Source organism: Aquarana catesbeiana, linkage group LG04 (assembly GCF_042186555.1).
Source record: "Aquarana catesbeiana isolate 2022-GZ linkage group LG04, ASM4218655v1, whole genome shotgun sequence".
NCBI lineage: Eukaryota > Metazoa > Chordata > Amphibia > Anura > Ranidae > Aquarana > Aquarana catesbeiana.
Window position 1 is genome coordinate 282891338 of NC_133327.1, and position 22610 is coordinate 282913947.

Sequence of the window (22610 nt, forward strand, 5' to 3'; positions counted from 1 at the left end):
TGATTCCCTCCCTTTGGAGACTGGGCCGCAGGGCAGTATTCCATCATCATGGAGGAGTGGAAGAGGAATCCAGTGGCAACCTGTGAAGATCTGGTGAACTCCATGCCCACGAGGGTTAAGGCTGTGCTGGGAAAAAATGGTGGCCACACAAAATATTGACACTTTGGGCCCAATTTGGACATTTTCACTTAGGGGTGTACTCACCTTTGTGGCCAGTAGTTTAGACACTAATGGCTGTGTGTTGAGTTATTTTGAGGGGACAGCAAATTTACACTGTTATACAAGATGTACACTCACTACTTTAGATTGTATCAAAGTGTAATTTCTTCAGTGTTGTCACATGAAAAGATATAATAAAATATTTACAAAAATGTGAGTGGTGTACTCACTTTTGTGAGATACTGTATATATATATATATATATATATATATATATATATATATATATATATATATATATATATATTGTGATACATTAATAAGGGCATAAATATGCACTTAGCGCTGTAATGTACTAGATAATTTCTTCTGATTTATTGATTTATATTTTAATGTCTTATCATTCACACAAAAGTAACAAATATTACTTGTAATGTATACAATTTGTGTGCAATATCAGTTTCTATTGTTTTTGCCCTTTGCTTGGCAAATGTAACATTCCTTAATATTCAACCGTAAGAAAAAATATCCAAAAGAACATTCAACCATGAGAGTTAAAGAGCATTCAGTAATAGAGAAATCAGTCTAACACTACAGGCTAAGTACATTTGGCCAGCAGGGGAAATAATACAAGGGAGACCTCTGTACTATGTCCACAGTTTATGAAGATTCTTGTGCAAATGGCCGAATTAATGGGTGTTTGGCCAAGCGAACCTCCAGCTGCAGTGTGAAGTAAAATCTTTGGCAGCAGTATTACTACCACTACTAAATGTCACAGTTTCCTGCTCAGGGCACCTGGTTGTTAGGGAGCCAGCACCCACTGGCATTCTAACAAGCAGTAATGCAATCTTTCCAGGCATATTCAGTTATCAGCCTGGGATTCCTGGCTGACAGGTGAATTTAAACAAAGAGACATTGTAAAAAAATTATTTAAAAGGTTTGATGTCCCCCCAGTTCCATACCAGACCCAGTGGTTGTGTGAGTCTGCAGATAGGGGGGCTTATCAGAATCTGGTAGGCCCCCTTTAACAATAAGGACCCCCCCAGATACCACCTTCATGTGAATGAATGGTTAAGAGGTGCATACACATTATCAAAAAAAAAAAAAAAGACAGCAGTAAATAAACATACACAATCATGCACAATCTTTATTTAGAAAAAGAACCACAATGTAAATTCACCATCAATCACTGTGTCCAGTGTTGCAGATACTCATCAATCATGAGACCTGCCTAAAGAAGACAAAATGCCAGCTGACATGTCTGGACCCGATGCTTCACTCCCACCAAATGACATCTCCTGTCCTCATGGCCACAATGTTAGCAAAAGGGTGGGGTTTCCCAAGTGACATTGACCATATACGGAGCTCATAATTTTTAGTCAATGGAATCACAGGAATTCCAGTGACATTATTGACCAATTATGGCCATGTCAATACAGTATATAGTTCATGTCATCACCCAGGAGACTTTGCTTACATTGTGGCAGTGGCAAACTGATACATCATTTGGTGGAAGTCAAGCAAAGGGGCCCAGATGTGCCAGTGAGCAGCTGTTTTTTTTGGCAGGTTGGCAGGTGATGGCCATTGTGATTGACTTGGATTTGCCTTGCTGGTTGATATTATTAAAGGTGGATTTACATTGTGGGACTTTTTTTTATTAAAGTACTGGATAAAAACCATGGGTGTTTATTGACTATTGGCTTTTTTTTTTGTAAATGAGTATGGGTACCATGTACCCCTTACCAATTCATGTAGAGGGGCCCCTTATTTTTATAATAGGCCTCCAGATTCCAAAAAGCTTCCTGCTACTGGGTCCGGGTTGTGGAGAAGAGATTTGTTTCCTCATCAACATGGGGAAGGGAAACTTTGTCTCCCTGACCAGTTACCCCCATGTTGGGGGCATTTTGCCTGGTAAGGTTCAAGAGGGGGGCACACACTCATTCCCCTTTTTAATTGGCCACCCAGACTGCATGTTTGAATAGCTGGAGCTTCACTTGGCTGATAATCCATTTGTTCGGCCATTCGCACAAAAATCTCCCTAGACTGTGTTCACAGTACTGAGGTTTCCCTCATATTGGTTCCCCAATAACGCTTATGAGGGAATGTTTTTAATGTTATTTTTCTCTTAGGATCAAATGTTAGAAATTGTTACATTCACCCAGCAAAAGGCTACCAATAGAAACTGACATTACACACATTACAAACATTACAAGAATTGTTTGTTAAGTTTGTGTGAATGATGAGACATTCACAAAGCAAATGTTCTATAAATAGACCCCTTATTGTAAGCTATAAATCTAGCAGTATATTTCATGTTTCTGAATATTCACTAATTCCAAGTGTTCATGTTTAAATTTGTTTCTCTAAACCAACAGACATTACTTGGGGAAACTGCCAGCATTTTAAGATTTGACCTTGCTATCATCATACAAACTGCCTTGATAGGGGAGTGTTTTTTTACCTTGAAAATGAAAATGAAAATATAGAAAACGAGACAAACAGATGATTAGGGAACTAGTTCAGCACCTTTGACTGCTGCAAGCATGTAGTTTATTTTTAGCCTTAGATCTGAGAAGAGAAATTCTTTAGCAACATGCATTTATAATTGAGAAAATTAGAACTGGTGGCACCAGAGTCTTTCATAGTAGTAAATTGTAAATGTTGCAATGAGCTTAGACTACAACAATCTCTAATTTGGCTTTTTCATATAACCAAATAGTAATATTAGAAAATGTTCAAGAGCATTGAGCAGCACATTCACTGGTTTCCAGAAAGAATGTTAAGCCTAATCCCAAATGGAAACAATACATTAGGATCATGTAATGAGTACCCTGGGGGCTGTTCTTTGTCCAAAGTTTTATCTTTAACGTACATAACTTTCAAAATCTAACTTTAGTGCATTGTATTGTATTGTAACACAGAAGCTGGCAGGAGTTAAGAAATAGTAGGGAAATAATTGTATTTTTCTGTTGTATTAGAAATAAAAATGGATTTGTTTTTTGACATAATGCAAAAAACATTAGTATGCAATAATTACTTGTAGCAATCTAACAAGCCTTGATAAAGTTAGAGAAAGCAGAGTAATGAAAAACAATTTATGACTGAATGTCATTGGTTACTTCACATGATGCTCTTTAAACTATGTAATTATAAAGGACAAGTTCACACAAAAATGCAACAACATTTGAAGTTTGGATAGATGCTGTTGGCATGAATCATTCTGCTCTCTTCCAGGAATCACTAGATTCTCAGTTTATTTTAATGTTTGAGACTGTATCCAAGAGAATTGTACCCTACTGTATGCTATTAACAAGGCAGTGGTGTGGGTAGAGACCAGGAACTTCAGAGAATTACTTTCTTCCAAGAAGTAAAGAGAAATCCAACCTACCAATATTTCCCTAATATCAGTTTTGGGTAGAAGCGACCTATAAAGGAAACATCAAAAAGAGTGGTATGTCCTTTTTCTGTAGAAATGCTTTTGTGTAGTTTTGAATATTTTAGTGAAATATATTTATTTCTTTTATACTCAATATATTAGCTTATCATGATTCCAAAAATGACTTTATTTAAAGCAACCTTGATGCCACAGAAAAAACTGAAAGCCAAAGTGCCCCGTGAAAGAAGAAGCCTTATAATGATGGCTAGTTTGTTAAAACTTTGTTGTTTTGAAAAACTCCAGGCACCTCTAGTGTATAGCATGTCTCCTACTGGGGACTGTGTCAACCCCTATATCACTACAGGACACAATAGCAACATAGACAAACTATCTGACACACCAGGAAGAAATGAATAGCAACAGTGCCTGGAACTTTGCAAGAGACCTAGGTTTCAATACATGGTTTACTAAGCTGGTAAGTATAAATCTTCTTTTATTTTTTCAGAGGCAAATATATTCCTTGGAAAAAATGCTGAAAAGTGTGTATTTTTAAGAGAAAAATAAGAATGATAGGTGCTGTTCTGTACCTTGAAACTGGGCATTGAAGCCTTTCCGTCTGTGGTTACTGTCTGAAGTAAAATGAAGACGAAGCCAATTTTTATTACTTATGACTGGAGAGGGCAGGTTCATCCCAGTTAACCTAAAAATAGAAAATGTAATTTTTAATTTAAGCAACACAATTACACATACATATTACATGTGTTAACTGATAAAACCAGATTTTTTAAGAAATAAAGCCCAATTGAGTTATTGTGCACCTTTTTACCTCTTTATATTCCTGTACCCATGAATGGCATGATTTGTGAATATTTTTTTTTTTGCTTATAAATACATTAAATATCTTTTTATCTCTACATGTTGCTTTCTTCCTTCCAACTCCAGTGCTCTATGCTGAGTAACACTCACTCACATCATAACAAATTTCTTCACTCAGATTTGAATCTCAGAAGAGAGGTGCATGTCAGACACGGTCTGTTACTGACTGTTGATTACTGAGAGCACTAAGAATAACTGTCCTGGCCCTAGTGGAGTGCACACGGATATTTAGATACCATGCACAAATGCCCATGCACAAATGCTGTAGAAGGAAAGTGACTATGCCTATGAAAATGAAGTGTTCTTAATGTAGTATCTATCTATTTCAACAACCTAAAATAGGCTTTATATAAAAAAAAAAGCCTAGTGATTCTCGCTTAAACAAAAGTCTAATCATTTATGATCTCTGTTCAAGGGAAGACCTGCCTTTAGCCTTTCTAGAATTATTTATTTATTCCTACCAGGCAGAATGTTAACATAGCATTGAGAATAGGTATAATTCAGGTACGTGCAGTCAGGGGAGGTATGTGAGGCAGAGCCTCACCTGCCATGAACATAAAAAAAGCACAAAAAAAATGACTGAGCTTCGAGGGTCGTAGCTTGGCAAACTGGGGTCACAGAGACCTGAAGTCCTACCCAACCACTTTTGGGGCTCTGGGACCTATGGTTCCGGAGATATGGGGCTTCTTGTGCAGCCTGTCAGAAGCTACATTCAGAGAGGCCAGTATAAATACAAGCTGGCACACTCTGTTTGCAGCAGACTGAGAGGATGAGTTCACAGTGCCTCTCCTCACTTCTTGTCAGAGGCACTGAGCTCAATGGACAGCTTGGAGTCTTGGACTACCATTGGCCCAAGCTGTCCAATAAAAATGCTGCACTGGAGGCATGCCTCTCACTGCAGTATCATAGAAAAGACACTAAAAGACACATACTCCCTTCCAGCCCAGTCCTTTTAACTACAAGGAAAAAACATGGGTTTATGGGCATTAGATTTACCCACAATCCCATGTTTTTCTCACACAGTTAAGATAGAGAGAATGAGAATCTGCTGCTGTTGAAAAGGTACTGTTATAATCAAGCTAAATCATATGTTTAAATGCTATATGTTATAACATAATCATTTATTATTTATCTATTTACTGTGAAATTACTGGTTGGAAGTTATAACTTCAAACCTCAGTAATTTGTCTGTTAAGCCACCTGCTTGAGTACACTTTTTGAAAATTAAGTAAATTACCTTAAAAACAATATATATTAATTATTTGTATATTACTTACTTATGGTAATTAACCCCTTGCCACCCAGGCAAATTGACACTTCTCAGAGTCTGGGAGGCCAAGTGGACCAAGTTTTTTAAAGAGTAGTGTGTTGTTCACTGTACCAAAGACTGCAGAAAGGTCTAATGCCCTGTACACATGATCGCACATTCCGATAACAAAATCCATCAGATTTTTTCTGACGGATGTTGGCTCAAACTTGTCTTGCATACACACGGTCACACAAAGTTGGTTGGAAATTCCGAACATCAAGAATGCGGTGACGTACAACACATACAACGAGAAGAGAAAAATGAAGTTCTATAGCTAGTGTGGCTCTTCTGCTTGATTCTGAGCATGCGTTGCACTTTGTACGTCAGAATTGTCTACACATGATCGGAATTTACGTGAACGGATTTTGTTGTCGGAAAATTTTAGGGCCAGCTTTCAAACTTTGTGTGTCAGAAATTCCGATGGAAATAGTCCGATGGAGCCCACACGTGGTTGGAATTTCCAACAACAAGCTCCGATCGCACATTTTCTGTCCAGAAGTTTGGATGTAGCAAGGTGATAGTTCTTAAGTTGTTCAATCTGTAGGCTTTTTGAGTATGGGTGTGAATATTGCATGTTTCAGAGTGATGCGGAAGAAGCCAGTAGAGGAGGAGAGATTTAAAGCGGAGCCCCACCCTAAAGTGGAACTTCCGCTCATCGGATTCCTCCCCCCCTCCGATGCCACAATTGGCTCCTTTCAGGGGGGAGGGGGTGCAGATACCTGTCTAATACAGGTATCTGCACCCACTTCCAGGCATAGATACACGCAGCATGACTCGCGCATGCACAGTAGGGAACCGGGCAATGAAGCCGCAATGCTTCACTTTCTGATTCCCTGACCGAGGATGGTGGCTGGGGCAGTCGAGAGACGAGTGATCGATCGGCTTTGGCTGCTGACATCGCTGGACCCTGGGACAGGTAAGTGTCCATTTGTTAAAAGTCAGCAGCTGCAGTGTTTGTAGCTGCTGGCTTTTAATAATTTTTTTTAAGGTGGAGCTCCGTTTTAATATGTGATTTAGAGAGCATAAGATAGAGCAACAGTGTAACTGTAGTAGTTGTGAGGGAACAGGATTGGGGAGTAAGGTGGTTGGGTGGGCCTTAAAAAAATTATTAGAAACCTCCTCTGTGGTAACAGAGTCAAAAGAGGAGAATATTGCATGTGGTGATAGCCATGGTATTTTGAGTGAGAAAGATATCTGTACAGTGGAGATCTCATTAGAAATGGAATCCATATGTTTTTTAAATGACTGGCAATCTCATTTACATGTCATTTTCCTTCTTTACTCACTGAAAAAAAAATATATAAATGTTATCTAATACTTTGTACAGTTAAAGACTCATATGAGTTTAAACAGCCTGGCTGGTTCTTTTTTTACTTGAAATAATACATTGCAGTAATAATATCCTTTACCATTAGTCAGACAAATAAACTGAACACAAACATACTAATGATCCATATGCATTGTTCGGTACTGCCTTTGTAAAGGAACTATTTCAGAAGATAAATCATAAGTATATTCCACTGCTGTTTAGGCAATGTCTTTGATGGTTTGACAGATGTAAAATATTAGCACTTCAAAGTCTGACTATATAGGTAAACCTTTGTAGTCATTCCGAGCGCTGTAAGACTGCAAGACTTTGTAAAGCAAAGGTTCCATCACCTTAAAAACTACAACCCAAACCTATCAAACCTTAACAAACAAGAGGGAGAATGTGAGGAAGGGTTTATACCTGGGCTTATATACTTGTGAACTGTTGGTCCTGCACACCAAATAGGCTGCATGAGGTACAATGACAATACAATTTTAAGATTGGCTACACCATAGCAGTTGCCATGTCTCTAAATTCTACTCAGTCAGATCTACATATGCAGACAGGGAAATTAATTTATCAAAACTAGAGAGAAAATTGAGCTGTTGCCCATTCACCTCTTTGTATTGCAGTAATGGGTGTTAAAATTAATTTTGAATGGCACTGTGATGCACTATTACAGAAGCAGACAACATACCCACACTGAAGCACACCATAAATCTTGCATCATGTACTATTAAAAAAAAAAAAGTCAAGAACATTTTTTTGGGCATTACAGTGCACTGTCATCCCATTCAAAATGTATTATTGCAATGCATAGTCTGAATGGGCTTTAAATCTGCTGACTAAAACAGCCCTGGTATTGAAACATAACGTACTATTTCAAAATAGGAAGATTCATTACATTTTATAACTTTCTAATAATATCAGGGGAAAAAATCCTTGTTTAATTATTCATTTGTGTGCTTTAACCACTTGCTGCCCAGGGTACGTCAATATACGTCGGCACAATGGCACATCTGCGCAAATGGGCGTACCTGTACATCCCCTGTAAATCGCGAGCTAGTGGGCATGCTGCGTGAGTGAGCCTGCAGGTCCCATGGACTCGATGTCCACCGGTGGCCCTCAATTGTTACACGGAGAGGCAGAACGGGGAGATGCCTATGTAAACAAGGCATTACCCTGTTCTGCCTAGCAACATGACAGGGATCTACTGCTCCCTTTCATCAGGAGCAGTGATCTCTGTCATGTTCTAGTGAGCCCACCCCCCTACAGTTAGAACACACTGAGGGAACACATTTAACCCCTTAAACCACCCCCTAGTGTTTAACCCCTTTCCTGCCAGCATCATTTACACAGTAATCAGTGCATTTTTGTAGCAATGATCACTGTATAAATATGACTGATCCCAAAATAGTGTCAAAAGTGTCCGATCTGTCCGCCACAATGTCGCAGTCATGATAAAAATCGCAGATCACCGCCATTACTAATAAAAAAAAATCATTAAAAAAAATGCCATAAATCTATCCCCTATTTTGAAGACGCTATAACGTTTGCACAAACCAATCAATATACGCTTATTGCAATTTTTTTTACCAAAAATATGTAGAAGAATACATATCGGCCTAAACAGAGGAAGAAATTAGGTTTTTTATATATTTTTGGTGGATATTTATTATAGCAAAAAGTTAAAACTATTGCTTTTTTTTTTCAAAACCTGTCGCTCTTTTTTTGTTTATAGCGCAAAAAATAAAAACCACAGAGGTGATCAAATACCATCAAAAGAAAGCTCTATTTGTGGTAAAAAAAGGACGTCAATTTTGTTTGGGTGCAACATCGCAGGACCGCGCAATAGTCAGTTAAGCAATGCAGTGCCGTATCGCAAAAATGCTCTGGTCAGGAAGGGGGTAAATCCTTCCAGGGCTGAAGTGGTTAACAGTTATTTCAGTACGAGAATCAATGTTATTGGAAATCAATCCGAAGTATTCTTTTTTTACTTGTCCCAAACACTGAACTTTACAGAGGAAATCAGGCTTCCTGCTGTTAAGCTCTAGTTGTTTTCTCCGATTCTATTCAGTACAAGAACTGAAACAGAGGGAATGCCCCATGTATATGCTAGCAATACTCCAAAGCTTAGTTTAAGTTACCAGGATGCATAACAAGAAGCATATAACCACATTTAATAAGGCTAAAATGAAGTCTTCTTTTGGGAATGAGTGAAAAGCCCCCATTTACTTTGTAAAATTATTCAGAATTTAATTATTCATGAAAAAAATCCAAACTCTGTGAAATATAAATGCACAGATTAATTTAAAAAGAAACCTAAGGGAGATAAGTAAAGGATGAAATCCTCATTTAATTGTATTATAAATTCTTCAGTGGTTAAAATGACTTTCCTCAAATAATAATCACTAGATAAATTATCACACAATAAAGCAGTGAATGTTTCTTTCACCAAATATTCTCTAGCGAAGAATCAATCACTCTTTTTTATAACACCTCGAAACTGCTCCCCCCAGAAAAGGTTTAGTGAAAGTTGAATTTAGTGCTTTATAAATAGACCCATCAGGTTGAGTTACTAAAAGCAAACAGGCTGTTCACTTTTCAAGTAAATTTTCACTTTGTGATGACATTTTCCCTTAACTTAGTGAATGTGGAGACATTTCACTTTGCAAAGAACACCTGATCATTTGCAAGAAAAAAAGAAAAAAAACATAATTTTGCTTGAACTTGATTGGATGATGGAAGTCAGCAGAGCTTTACGTCATTCACTAAGAGGAAATAATCTTGCAAAGTACAAATTCCTTGCAAAGAGAACATTCAATTTTCTTTTGGTAAATTAACCCAATAGCTTTCTAGTGTGCTGGAAAAATAAAATAACTGTTTCATAATAATAATAATAATAATATTAACAACAATAATATTTAGTGCCTTTTATCCTAAGAGACAAAAGCACTATACATAATACTGAATAAATACATATCCTTTGTGAATCCTTACTACAATACATTGTATACCTATAAAACACATTGAAATGGGCATTTTTCGTATACTTATAGAATAAAAATACACAATAAGTCATTACTAGAGACAATACCCCAAATACAATAGAAAAAAAAGAAAAAAAATCTTTCACTCACAAAATATGGCATTATAAATTTTAAAAATCCTCCCAAGCTGCAAAATGTCTTTATAGTTACAGTACACTACTAATAATAGTCACATTCTAAGGTGGAAATTGAACATTATAATTAAGTGGGTTTTCTCATAGTATGATAGTCTAGAAAAACTTAATGGCAATCACTCAATATAAATGGACAGCCATACACAGCCAACTGTGCAGTCAAAGATCAAGATAATCTGTAAACAACAAGCTTGTAGATTAGAGCAGATATGACCCTTAAATTGGCTTAGTTTTCATAAACACACCAAGGAAACCTCAGTGAACTATCCACAATCAGTTAATATCATTCAATGACTGTAATTGGATATCATGCCTGTATTTAAAGCCTGGTACACATAGCTATTTCTTTTTCATTCAACACAGTGAGCTGAATGAAAAAACGAAGGAGCTCACGGAGATCTTGCTGTACTAACTATGCAATGTTAGTACAGCAATCTCCCCGCTAAACTATTGTGTTCTGACAGAGGGACCACCCCCTGTCAGAACACATCAGCTAGAGCTCAAAGTCAATGGCTGCGAACGCTGGTCGGATGCTGGTTTTCCAGCATACCCATTTGACAGAGGCCGGACATTAGGCTGGTTTCTATTGAACAAGCTGCTGTACACACTGGCTGAAAGTTGGCTGGTTTCTGTTGAACTGGCTGATACTGGCTGATATTCGCCTGTGTATACCAGCCTTAAGAGTACATCAATGATCACTGGGATCAAGCAGAAAAAAAATAACGAGCAATTTACCCCAAGGGTGTTATTTTTACATGCAAAGAGCAAGTTGCAAATAAACCCTTAATTCCCCTTGCCAGTTTCATACATGCCTCAGCTTGTATAAGAGCAGAGCAAACAGCAAGCTTTTACAAAGTACTTGCATAGCTTTCAGCAAGCTTTGTTGAAGCTTTTAAAGTACCATTAATCCAGTTGGTAAATTTTGAACACAGGTCCCAATGAGAGTGCTGATTGCCCACTTTAAACAAGCTTCTAGCAGGCTTCAGCACTACTTGAAGCTTGTAAAAAGCCTGCTGAGGTCTCTTAGCAGCTTGTTTAAAGTGATATACATCACTCTCATTAAGATCAGTGTATAACTTTTTCAAGCAGGAGCTGAAGGGAGCCTTAAAGGCTTAGGGAAAGATGCTTAAAGCTTGCCAAAAGCTTTGCAAAAGCTGTCTGAAAGTTTCATAAAAGCTTGCAGTTTACTATGCTCTCATACAAGCTGAAGCCAGTGTGAAACAAGCACTAAGTTGCAAAACAACATACCTCTCTACAGAGAGTTGTAAGCACTCCAAAACACAAACTTGTAGGTAGCGCCTAACCAGTGTACCCAATTAGTGTGAGGATTTAACACACATGAATACCTAAATATTATATATTGTAGAACCTGAATGATCACAGAAATAAGGCAGTTTACAGCAATGGTACTACACATGTTGCAGGATGTAATGCTTACCAAGGCACCTCTTTCAATAGTTATATAATGTGAGCACACAGATCAGATATTGCTTGAAAAACATGTTCCTTGGAGGGGGTATATGAATACTGGGTCACCCTGCAGTTATCTGACTGCTGTTTGGAAACAGTTCCAGAAAGCTGACAGAAGAGACTCCCTGTAGGGGGAAACTTATTCTTTCCCACCTCAATAGGTACCTTTCTCTATCACTGCTCCTATTCTCTTCCTAATAAGCTTTTATATGGAAAGATGGATTGGTACTTTTTTTCTTAGCAGTCCAAAGCACTATATATAACTTTAAAAAATAATAAAAAACATTAATAATAATAATAAATCAAAAATCCTTTGTGAATTCTTTTCAGATTTCAGAATGAATGCATAGACATGGATGATAAGATGATAATATTTTAGACATTCCTAACTAAATGAGTCAGATGGGCCAAACATTGGCTGTTTGCCCCGTTCGGGGTACACCTGAATTTGCAGGGCGTTCACCCCACTGAATGCCCTGCAATGCACTGCGTGCTGCACAGTGCATTCTGCACCCTGATTGGACAAAGCTTTGCCCAATCACGGCGCAGTAAAATCTGGTTGCTAAGGAGCAGGGCCAGGAAGCTGGCTGCTGCGTCCCTAACAACTGATGATTTATCAGCTATCAATGGGCTTCCTGCTTACAGCTGAATAAAAAAAATTTGCTGGTAAAAAATAGTAAAAAAAAAATGGCCACATGCCCTCATGCCCTTGCTCTGCCCTCCCACCCCCCACCCCAAAGCCCTTTGTCCACTTGTTGATGGGGACAAGGGTCTCTTCCTCACAATCCTGGGCTGTGGTTGTGGGGGCCTGCGGGCAGGGGGCTTATTGGAATTTGGAAGCCCCCTTTAAGTAGGGGGGGCCCCCAGATCCCACCCCCATGTGAATGAGTATGGGGTACATAGTACACCTACGCATTCACCAAAAAACTGTCAAAAAGCAACGAAAACACAGACAGTTTTTGACAATTTCTTTATTAAAAAATAAAAAAAACAGTGTTCCCCGATATAAATCCATCATCAATCATGCCACGCTCTGCCCCCTAGCATGCACTGGTCCATGATGTCCCAAGGTGGGTGGTGCCACCAGGTGACGTCACCAGGTGGCCCTGCACTTACCTATATAAGAACTGTCAAATGGCAGAGGAGGCGTACAACGGTCATCCATCAATAAGTGCGGAGCGTTTTTTTTTTTTTGGGTGCATCAGGCGATGTGATTGACAATGGATTTGCATTGGGGGACACTGTTCTTTTACTTTTTGTTTTTTAATAAAAGAATTGTCAAAAACTGTCTCTGTGTTTTTATTACTTTTTGACACTTTTTTGGTGAATGGGCCATACTCATTTACATAGAGGGGGTGGAATCTGTGGGCCCCCTTGTTAAAGTGGTTGTATAGTGTTTTTTTTAACTTTTACCTACAGGTAAGCCTATAATAAGGCTTACCTGTAGGTAAAAAAAATATCTCCTAAACCTGTACGGTTTAGGAGATATTCCCCTTGCTATGAGCCGCTGACTGCAGCGGCGCATGCGCACAGGGGATTCTCGGCTGAAGGCCCGGCAACTGCCAGACCTTGCCGGGTAAGAAATCTCCCGCGCGCATGCGCGGGAGTGATGACATTGAGGCTCCAGCCACTCACATCGCTGGAACCGCTATACCCGGAAGACACGCCGAGGCAACATGACAGCTCCCTCAGCGTGGACCAAGTAAGATACCGATGCCTCTTTCTAAGGTAAGTATTCCATAATGAGCTAGTATGCGGTGCATACTAGCTCATTATGCCTTTTGCTTTACAGGGGTAAAAAAAAATAAAAATTTCTGCGGGTATACAACCGCTTTAAAGGGAGCTTCCATATTCCAATAAGCCCCTGCCCACAGACCCCCACAACCACAGCCCAGGGTTGTGGGGAAGAGGCCCTTGTCCCCATGGGGACAAAGTGCTTTGGGGTGGGAGCACAATGTTCCGCAATGTAGATCCATCATCAATCATGATGCCCACTGCCACCTCCAACCCAAAAAAAGAAAAAAAATTATCTACACTTACCAAAGGCTCCTGCCATCTGCCAGCTCCGCCATCTGACAGTACTTAAATTACAAAGGAACGGGGTCACCCACTAATGTCACCAGGTGGCCCCACCCCCTTTGTCAGCCCAGCATGCCCCTAGCAGATGATTTCATATCCCTTTCCTGACCTGCAGGGCTACATGCTTGGATAAGGGTCTGGTATAGATTTTGGGGGGACCCCATGGCATTTTTTTTTAATTTTGTTGTGGGGTTTCCATCAAAATCCATACCAGACCCGAAGGGCCTGGTATGGATTGGGGGGACCCCACACCGTTTTTTTCACAATTTTTTTCTGCTGACAATTCTTGTTTTTACATTCAGCTGTCAGAGGGGAACCCAGCCTGCTCCTTAATAACCAGCTATTAACAGTTTTTTAAAGAGAAAAAAATACAAACTGCATGAAAACTGCATGCAAAAATGCATCAAAACTGATCGTTCCAAAATGCAAAATATACCGCAAAATGTGCCAGAAAACTGCATCAACAACAAACGCATAGATGTGAACCTAGGCTGCATCCTGGGGCTGTGTGCCTCTGAGGCCAGGACTGCAAAACTCACTGCATAAAGGCAATTAAAAGCTAACGTGTTACTCCTGTGCAAAGTTCTATAAGCTGCCAATTGAATCTTCCCTAAAAATAAGAATTATGTCTCAAGGATGTTATCTCACCAGTAGTATTTGATCTAGCACACACAACAGAGACTTTATGCTTAAGTAGATCATCACAAACCAGTGGTGTATCATCCATGTGTGCAGGGTGCAAAAGGGGGCTCACTGTGACCCACCCTGCACATATGGATGATTGTCCCTTGACAGCCGGAATGATTGGTGCGGTGGGGGGACAGTTATGAGCACCGATCTCCCTGCATGGCTTTTCAGACAGCCGCTTCTCCTCCTTTCCCTCCCACGGCTGTCAGCTGAAATGCCATATAGGGAGATCGGTGCTCGCAACTGTCCCCCTGCCGCAGCGCCGCACCGATCACCCCCCAATGTCCGCCGTGTTCTCCTCCAGCCCCCGTTTTCTCTGGCCCCCTGACCTCCTCCTCTAGCTCACTGTGTGCTCCTCCTTATCCCCCCTAGTCCCCCCACAGCCGACCCTCTCCTTTCCTCTCCCACTGGCTGTTGTGGGGGATGCCAGGATGGAGAGCGGAGGAAGGTAATTTACCGACCCATTCCTTTTCTGAATTGGACATAGAGAGTGACCGTTACCGATCACTCTTGTGTCCTCTGATAACTGAGCAATGTAACCTGTGAGGTCTGATCATTCATCTTCATTCCTGAAGCTGCTGAGAAAGGGACTGGGGAATCTCTGTCCTCAGTCCCTTTCTCTGTCTCAAAAGGGCAATGTCAAGGGTCTGTTTAGACCCCTGATATCTGACCAAAGCCCCCAAACAGGGCTGATAAAAAAAAAAATAAAAACTGCAATAAATATTACAAAATTAGATTGTTAAAAAAATTATAAAAAATAAAATTGGGTAAAAAAAGAATATAAGATAAAAAACTACTAACACCAGCCCCCAACACCCTACTGACACTGTCCACAGTCCCAACCCCCTCCCCCCAAAAAGCATTGTGAAATAAAATGAAAATCAAATTAAATCATAAAAAAATACATAAAAATTATAAAACTATCGACACCATCCACTGCACTACTAGCACTGTCCACTGCCCTACTGACTCCGTCCACCCCTTTCCCAGGAGCACTGTGAAAACGAAAATGTAAAAAATTATTTAAAAAAAAATGTAAAAAATAATAGATAATTATATAATAAAAATAAAAAACTGCTGACACCATCCACTGCTCTATTTTCACTGTACACCCCCCCCCCCCAAATCATTGTGGAAAAAATGAATACAAAAATAATTTGTGAAAAATAATTAAAAAATAAAATTGTAAAAAATAATAAAAATAAAAAAACACCATCCATTGCCCTACTGACATCATCCAGTGGCCCCCAAAAAGCATTTTGAACAAAAAAAAAAAAATGTAATTGTAAAAAAAAATGTTAATAAAAATAAAATCAAAGAACTACTGACACCATCCACTGTCCTGCTTACACCATCCTGCACATACTACCTACCTCTGTACACTCTGCACTCCTCACCTGCACATTCTACCCACCATTATGCACTCCATACTCCTCTCCTGCACATACTACCGACCACCATACACTCTACACTCTTATCCTACACATACTACTCAACTCCATACACTCTGCACTCCTCTCCTGCATATACTACTCACCTCCATACACGCCGCATTCCTCTTCTACACATACTACCCACCTCCATACACTCCACACCCCTATTCTGCACATACTACCCACCTCTATACACTCCACATGCCTCTCCTGCACATACTACCCACCTCCATACCCTCCACATGCCTCTCCTGCACATACTACCCACCTCCATACACTCCAAACCTCTCTCCTGCATAGACTACCCACCACCCTACACTCTGCACTATACATTCCCTATTTAAAATTACCACATTCTGCACTATGTAAGTCATCTCAGACTCAGCCCACTATTTCACACACTTTAAGCCACACCAAAATGTTGCCGCGACGCTCTGCGGTGACGCTTTTTTTTTTCTATTGATGCCTCGGGCCCACTTTTTATCTTGCACCCGGGCCTACTCATTTCATGATATGCCCCTGCCACAAACATGTTCCTTGTTTGACATTGGTTCTACATTTTTTGTGCAATACAGTTTTTTCATATAGACAGAATGGTTAGGTAAGCCAAAAGCACAGGTTGATTGTCTGCAGATTAGTTTTAAAATTTCCCATGCATAGCTATCTATAGCCTTGCACAGGCAACAAGAACAGATAGAAAAAAGAACGACCAAGGGACTGCAGGGCTAGGCTCTGAATACTATTATGATCAGACAAGTCATAACTGGACATTAATAAAAACATTGACTAAAGAAGGTCCAAATAAATGTTAAACAGTATAAATGTATTCTTTAGTATACAGTATACAAATAGTTTTATAGTCATCATTTAAATGGCATAAAATAAATGCTATTTAACAGCTGTATTTTAAGTTGTAATTCTAGAAAGAAATACATAGGATTTCATATTAATTCATTGTTCTAAGATACAGATATAAAAGCTGTCTCTTTAAACAAATAAGATAATTAAATAAAAGATGCATTTGATTGTATGTCTCTTGTTAAAGTGTTTTTAATGCATCATGTTCTAATGCATAGCAATTATAGTGTTTTTGTTTATTATGCATATGTATTATTTTCTGAATTTTATTTCCATTGCTAACATTTGTTTTCCGACAATATATCAATAGTTTGAAAGTTATTTCCCATATGAGCTATATTCTTAAAATGGCAATTCTCAATACTGTCCTCATATTCACTGGTTTGCTTGTAAGCATAAGGTTTCTCAGTTCTCTCATATAGGGCAAATAAAAAAGTCCTCATTAGTAAAATAACTGTAATTTGTGAATTAAATTTCCTAGCAAGCATACTAATAGGCATACAAATAAGCTATTAGTGCAAAATAAAATATGCACATGTGATACATCAAGTTTCAATGATATGCAGTAAATGGTTTGCTTTTTCAAATATTGAAAATAATTAGCACCTGAATTTGGTAGCTGTTATAACCATATATACGCGTATTGCGTATGTATCTCTCATAGGACTAATCACTCATCCTGTAAGTCATGACTGAGAAAACAATAAAACTAAGACTGAAAGCTGGGGAGTCAATCAAAGTAGTCAAACTGGATGGTAGTAGTGGGTAAATGAGAATGTAAAGAAAAACTAAAATGATTTAGAAAAATCCTAGCCTTTTAGATTAAAATATAATATTTAACAGAAATCCGTTTGTTCCTCAATCTTCTGAAGCAGACACACAGAAGGCTTTTTGGGGCCCTTCTGTGGCTTTTTGGGTTTAGAAGAACTAAAAGATTAAATTGGAAGCATTAGCCGAGTCATGACCTGATGAATAAATCTGTTATAACAGTTTAGGTATGAGCAATTTTGTTTTTCTTGGATGATCCTTCTACATGACTTGCTAGATCTCAAAACACCACATTCTATTAAGAACATAATATTAAAGTGAAAGTACAATGTATTTCTAGTAAATTATAATTGCAAGTTTTCCCCTCAAAGTACATATTGATGACTTTGACATTCTGAATTCTTCCACGGTTTGATTTTTGCGTTAAAGGTTAGCCACAGCTGAGTTTTTTTTAATTTTAGATCAGCAAAAAGTTAGAGTATAAATTTTTTTTATCGCCATTTGTGTCCTCATTAGAAAGTAGGGATGGGCTGATGAAACATTAAACATTCCCAGTTCTTTTAAATAACATGCTTGGGGGTGCCCTAATCCTGCCTGTGAAGGAGCACATCTCTGTAATATACTGTACATACAGTGCTGAAGAAGCACTGACCTTTACAAAGAAAATAGTGTTTAAAAATGCCAGCAAATGACATTTCATTGCTAGAAAAAGGTCAATAACACCTCCAAGAGCTTGTTTAATGTGCCCCTCAAAATACATACCAGACCCTTTGAGCCTGGTATGAATTTTAAAAGGGTATTTTCCACAAAAAAAACAAAACAAAACAATGCAGGAGCCCACCTAGAAATCCATACAAGACCATTATTCCAAGCAAGATGAGTGTGCATCCCCCCCAACCATACCATGCCACATTCCCTTAACATGGGGAGTGCCTTGCTAGAGGGATCGTGTCCCCATGTTAACGAGAGCAAGGGCTGCTTCCTGATGATGATTATGGAGAGCTGTGGTTGAGGGGCTTATTGGTGAAATGAAAGTCTCCTTAAACAACAAGGGGGCCCCCCCCATGAGAATGAATAGGAGTACGTAGTAGGGTTACTCATTCACAAAAAAAGTGTAACCTAGAAATAAAGACATCCAAATGTTTGACAAATCCTTTATTTTAAAAAAATCAGCTAATAAAGTCCCTCATTGTAAATCCATCCTCAATCATGATGCCCGCCACTCGCTAATAATAACACCAAATTCACACAATGACCGAATGACATCTGACCGAGCTGTCATCAATCATATATCGGAAGGTACAGGAATAGTGGTAACATGTTTGTGGCAATATTTAGACAGTGATGTCCCCTCTGTCCTTGTCCCTTTGCTTATGTGATGGGCATTCCTGATAACACCATTGGTTCCTTAAGGACACTATGAGAGCTCCCTTAGGAACCAGTGGCAGCAGGAAGCTGTCATATGTAAAGGTGGTAGAAATATCTCTTCTATATATGATGTTGGCTCCCGGAAAACAGGGAGGTCGAACCGTCAGCTCATCAGTATTAGGGAGATTCCTACTCCTCCTGTGTATTCTATTGGTGATAGAAGAGGAAGTAGAGGGAAATCTACTTAATGCACACCCAATAACGAAAGCTGTTTGTGAAGATTTCCCTGTCCTTTCTGTGCAGATGAACAATGTCAGACAGAACAGAAAATGGTTTGATATCTCCTCAAAGGGAACACATACATTTGTTTATTTTACACCTTTTGGAGGCTTCAAATAGCAATTTGCAGATTATTCTCTGTGTATGGCCTGGCCTTTTCACAACCCACCTGGTTTAAGGGAATATAGTTGTTTGTATGTATTTACTTTCTAAATTATTACATATAAATAATAATAAGCATTCATGAATCCATTCAGAAGATAGAAATGTAGATGCTTTTATATGCTCTCCTTAGTCTATTTAGATATTTTATTGTAAAAAGCCTTTTGGTTACAGAGCTTAATAGATCAAACTGAAAATTACACAGAGATGAGAATGAGTCAAAGCATTAACTCATCCTGCAACTGGGACTGTAGTGGTGAAAAAAAATAGTGCAAGGGAGGCCCCACTGCAAAGGTAACTTTGAATTTTGCTTCAAGAGTTGTTGAGATAAGATATTAGTCGCACAGGGAACACAATGTTATCTGTGAGATGGGTGACTCTAATGCCGTGTACACACGGTTGGATTTTCAAACAGAAAATATTGGATGTGAGCTTGTTGGCTGAAAGTCTGACCGTCTGTATGCTCCATTGAACATTTGTTGTCGGACCTTCTGCCAACAAATGTTGGCTAGCTGGTTCTCAAATTTTCCGCCAACAAAAGTTTGTTGTCGACTTTCCGATCATGTGTACACAAGTCCATCGCACAAAAGTTCACGCATGCTCGGAATCAAGTATGAGCCGGAAGCGCTCGGTCTTGTAAAACTAGCGTTTGTATTGGAGATATCACGTACGTCTTGTATGTCACTACGTTCGTAATTGTTGGCCAACATTTGTGTGACCGTGTGTATGCAAGACAAGTTGGAGCCAACAACCTTTGAACAAAATTCCATGGTTTTGTTGTCAGAAGGTTCGATCGTGTGTACGGGGCATAAGGCTTTTATTGTGAGAAAGAAGCATTTTGTAATCACTTAACAAGGAACTATCGATTTGCTTAAAGTGTATTCCCACTTTTACAGTCAGATTTAAGCAATGGCGTTGCATCCTTTAAGGGTGCCGCCCCCTCTCTCCAGCCACCCCCCTCTGTGTATAATGGATAGATTCATGCATTGCATGAATTTATCCATGGCCGCTTGGAAGCACCTGATTAGAGCCATAGATTCTAATAGGCTTCAAAAAAGGTGCGTTAAAAAACTGAATGAATATTCGCTTTCCTAACACTGAACCGCCTCTCTGCCAATCAAGTGCGTGGGTCTGTTACCCGTCACCTGATTGGCTGAAAGGACAGGCGCTACAATTAGATGCCTATCAGGAGGAGGGGAGGAGACACACGGAGGACACAGGAGCCGCTGCACAGGAGCTGTCTGACCCGCTGCAAGGTCCCTCCGCTCAAAGCCATCACCCGCATGCCTGCTTGACCCGCCACTGAGACAGGATAAGTGCTGGGCAGATGGTGAGCGAGAGGGGGGGTTGTTACAGTGGCACTATTTGATGGGGCACAGTGGCAGAAATTGATGGGACACAGTGGCAGCCTTTGATGGGGCACAGTGGCAGTGTTTGATGGGGCACAGTGGCAGCGTTTGATGGGGCACAGCGGCAGCATTTGATGGGGCACAGTGGCAGCATTTGATGGCACAGTGGCTGCATTTGATGGCATAGTGGCTGCGTTTGTTGGGCACAGTGGCTGCGTTTGATGGGCACAGTGGCTGTGTTTGATGGGCAGAAGCTGTCTGACCCCCTGCAAGGTCCCACCGCTGAAAGCCATCACCCGCATGCCTGCCTAACCCGCCACCGAGACAGGATAAGTGCTGGGCAGATGGTGAGCGAGTGGGGGGTTGTTACAGTGGCACTATTTGATGGGGCACAGTGCGAGCATTTGGTGGGGCACAGTGGCAGTGTTTGATGGGGCACACTGTGGCATTGTTTGATTGGGCACAGTGGCAGCGTTTGATGGGGCACAGTGGCAGCGTTTGATGGGGCACAGCTGTAGCATTTGATGGGGCACAGTGGCAGCGTTTGATGGCACAGTGGCTGTGTTTGATGGGCACAGCGGTTGCATTTGATGGGCACAGTGGCTGTGTTTGATTGGCACAGTGGCTGCATTTGATAACACAGTGGCTGTGTTTGATTGCACAGTGGCTGCAATTGATGGGCACAGTGGCTGCAATTGATGGGCACAGTGGCTGCAATTGATGGGCACAGTGGCTGCGTTTGATTGCACAGTGGCTGTGTTTGATTGCACAGTGGATGCAATTGATTGCACAGTGGTTGCGTTTGATGGACACAGTGGCTGCGTTTTCTGGGCACAGTGAGGCTGCAATTGATGTGGTTTTTCCAGAATTTTTCAGTTTGTCTGTGCCCCCCCAAAAATTTTGAGCACCAGCCGCCACTGGATTTGAGAAACCCCCAGTACATGTTTGTTATGTTTTCCCATTCACACAACATTTTTAAAAAATATTTCCTAAATTTTGATGTATCTCAGGAGAACTTGTCATGAGTGCCTGCAAGGTTTTTTAAACAATGTCACAGTAAGTCTGTTCTCATTAACATACCATGCAAGAAGCCAGGCCTCTAAACCTTTAACCTTACTTTATGACAGACAGTGTTCAAATTTAGTTACAACTAAAAATCTGCCTGCACAGTACAGACAGGGCTAATTCTGACAAAGACATTCCAGGGCGTGGAGGAATTTTTAAAGGCTAATGTCACCTTTTCAGGCAGAATTTCACTTTTCACTAAAATAGAAGCCTTTTCTTATGTCTTTTCTGCCAAGCCATCCCAATGTGCGTATCTCTTTATTACCTTGTCCATGACAGCTTTGGATTTTCACCTCTTGGTTCTAAATTTTAAAAAATGAATCTGAGCCCATTGCTTTCTGTGGCATCATGTGACCTTCTAGGATTCTTCATATCCTATCGTGCATTGCTTTACTGCATCACAAAATAGGGTATATAGGTATATTTCTGTGGTTCACACCTCCTTCGTTATTATATCTCCTCTTTTTTTATTTCCACACACTTTCCTACTTCTTCTTTTAAGGTGGCCATACACTGCACATGCTAATTGTGCAATATCTTTTAGACCTATCATCAACTATGTAATGCCAGGGCTTGCCTGATTTCATACAAAAATAATGGCTTGTTCCTATTAAATAATTTTGGTAAATCTAAAGGAAATTGTACAGAGATTGCATAATCAGATTGCATAGTGTATGGCCAGATTTATACAAGTACATGGCAGGGACACATTCAGCTGTCAATGTTCTTGTAATCCAGTTCAGAGACGGGAAGGGTGTAAACACTCTAATTTCACTTTCAGGGCCCATTTACACAGTGTAGTGAAAAGTAAACCAGGTAATTCTGCGCTGCTCGCAAGATTAGCAGCTAACACACCACATTGAAAAAATGGTATACAAAC

At 39.8% G+C, this 22610-nt stretch overlaps 1 protein-coding gene across 1 annotated transcript in view; it reads right to left on the reverse strand.

Annotated features, from left to right (window-relative positions):
- Positions 1-22610, reverse strand: part of CSMD1 (CUB and Sushi multiple domains 1) — a 3274537-nt gene that overhangs the window by 1563874 nt on the left and 1688053 nt on the right. Inside the window, exon 6 of the mRNA XM_073626646.1 lies at positions 4122-4234. Coding sequence (XP_073482747.1) covers positions 4122-4234 — 113 coding nt within the window. The remainder of the gene's footprint in view (positions 1-4121; positions 4235-22610) is intronic.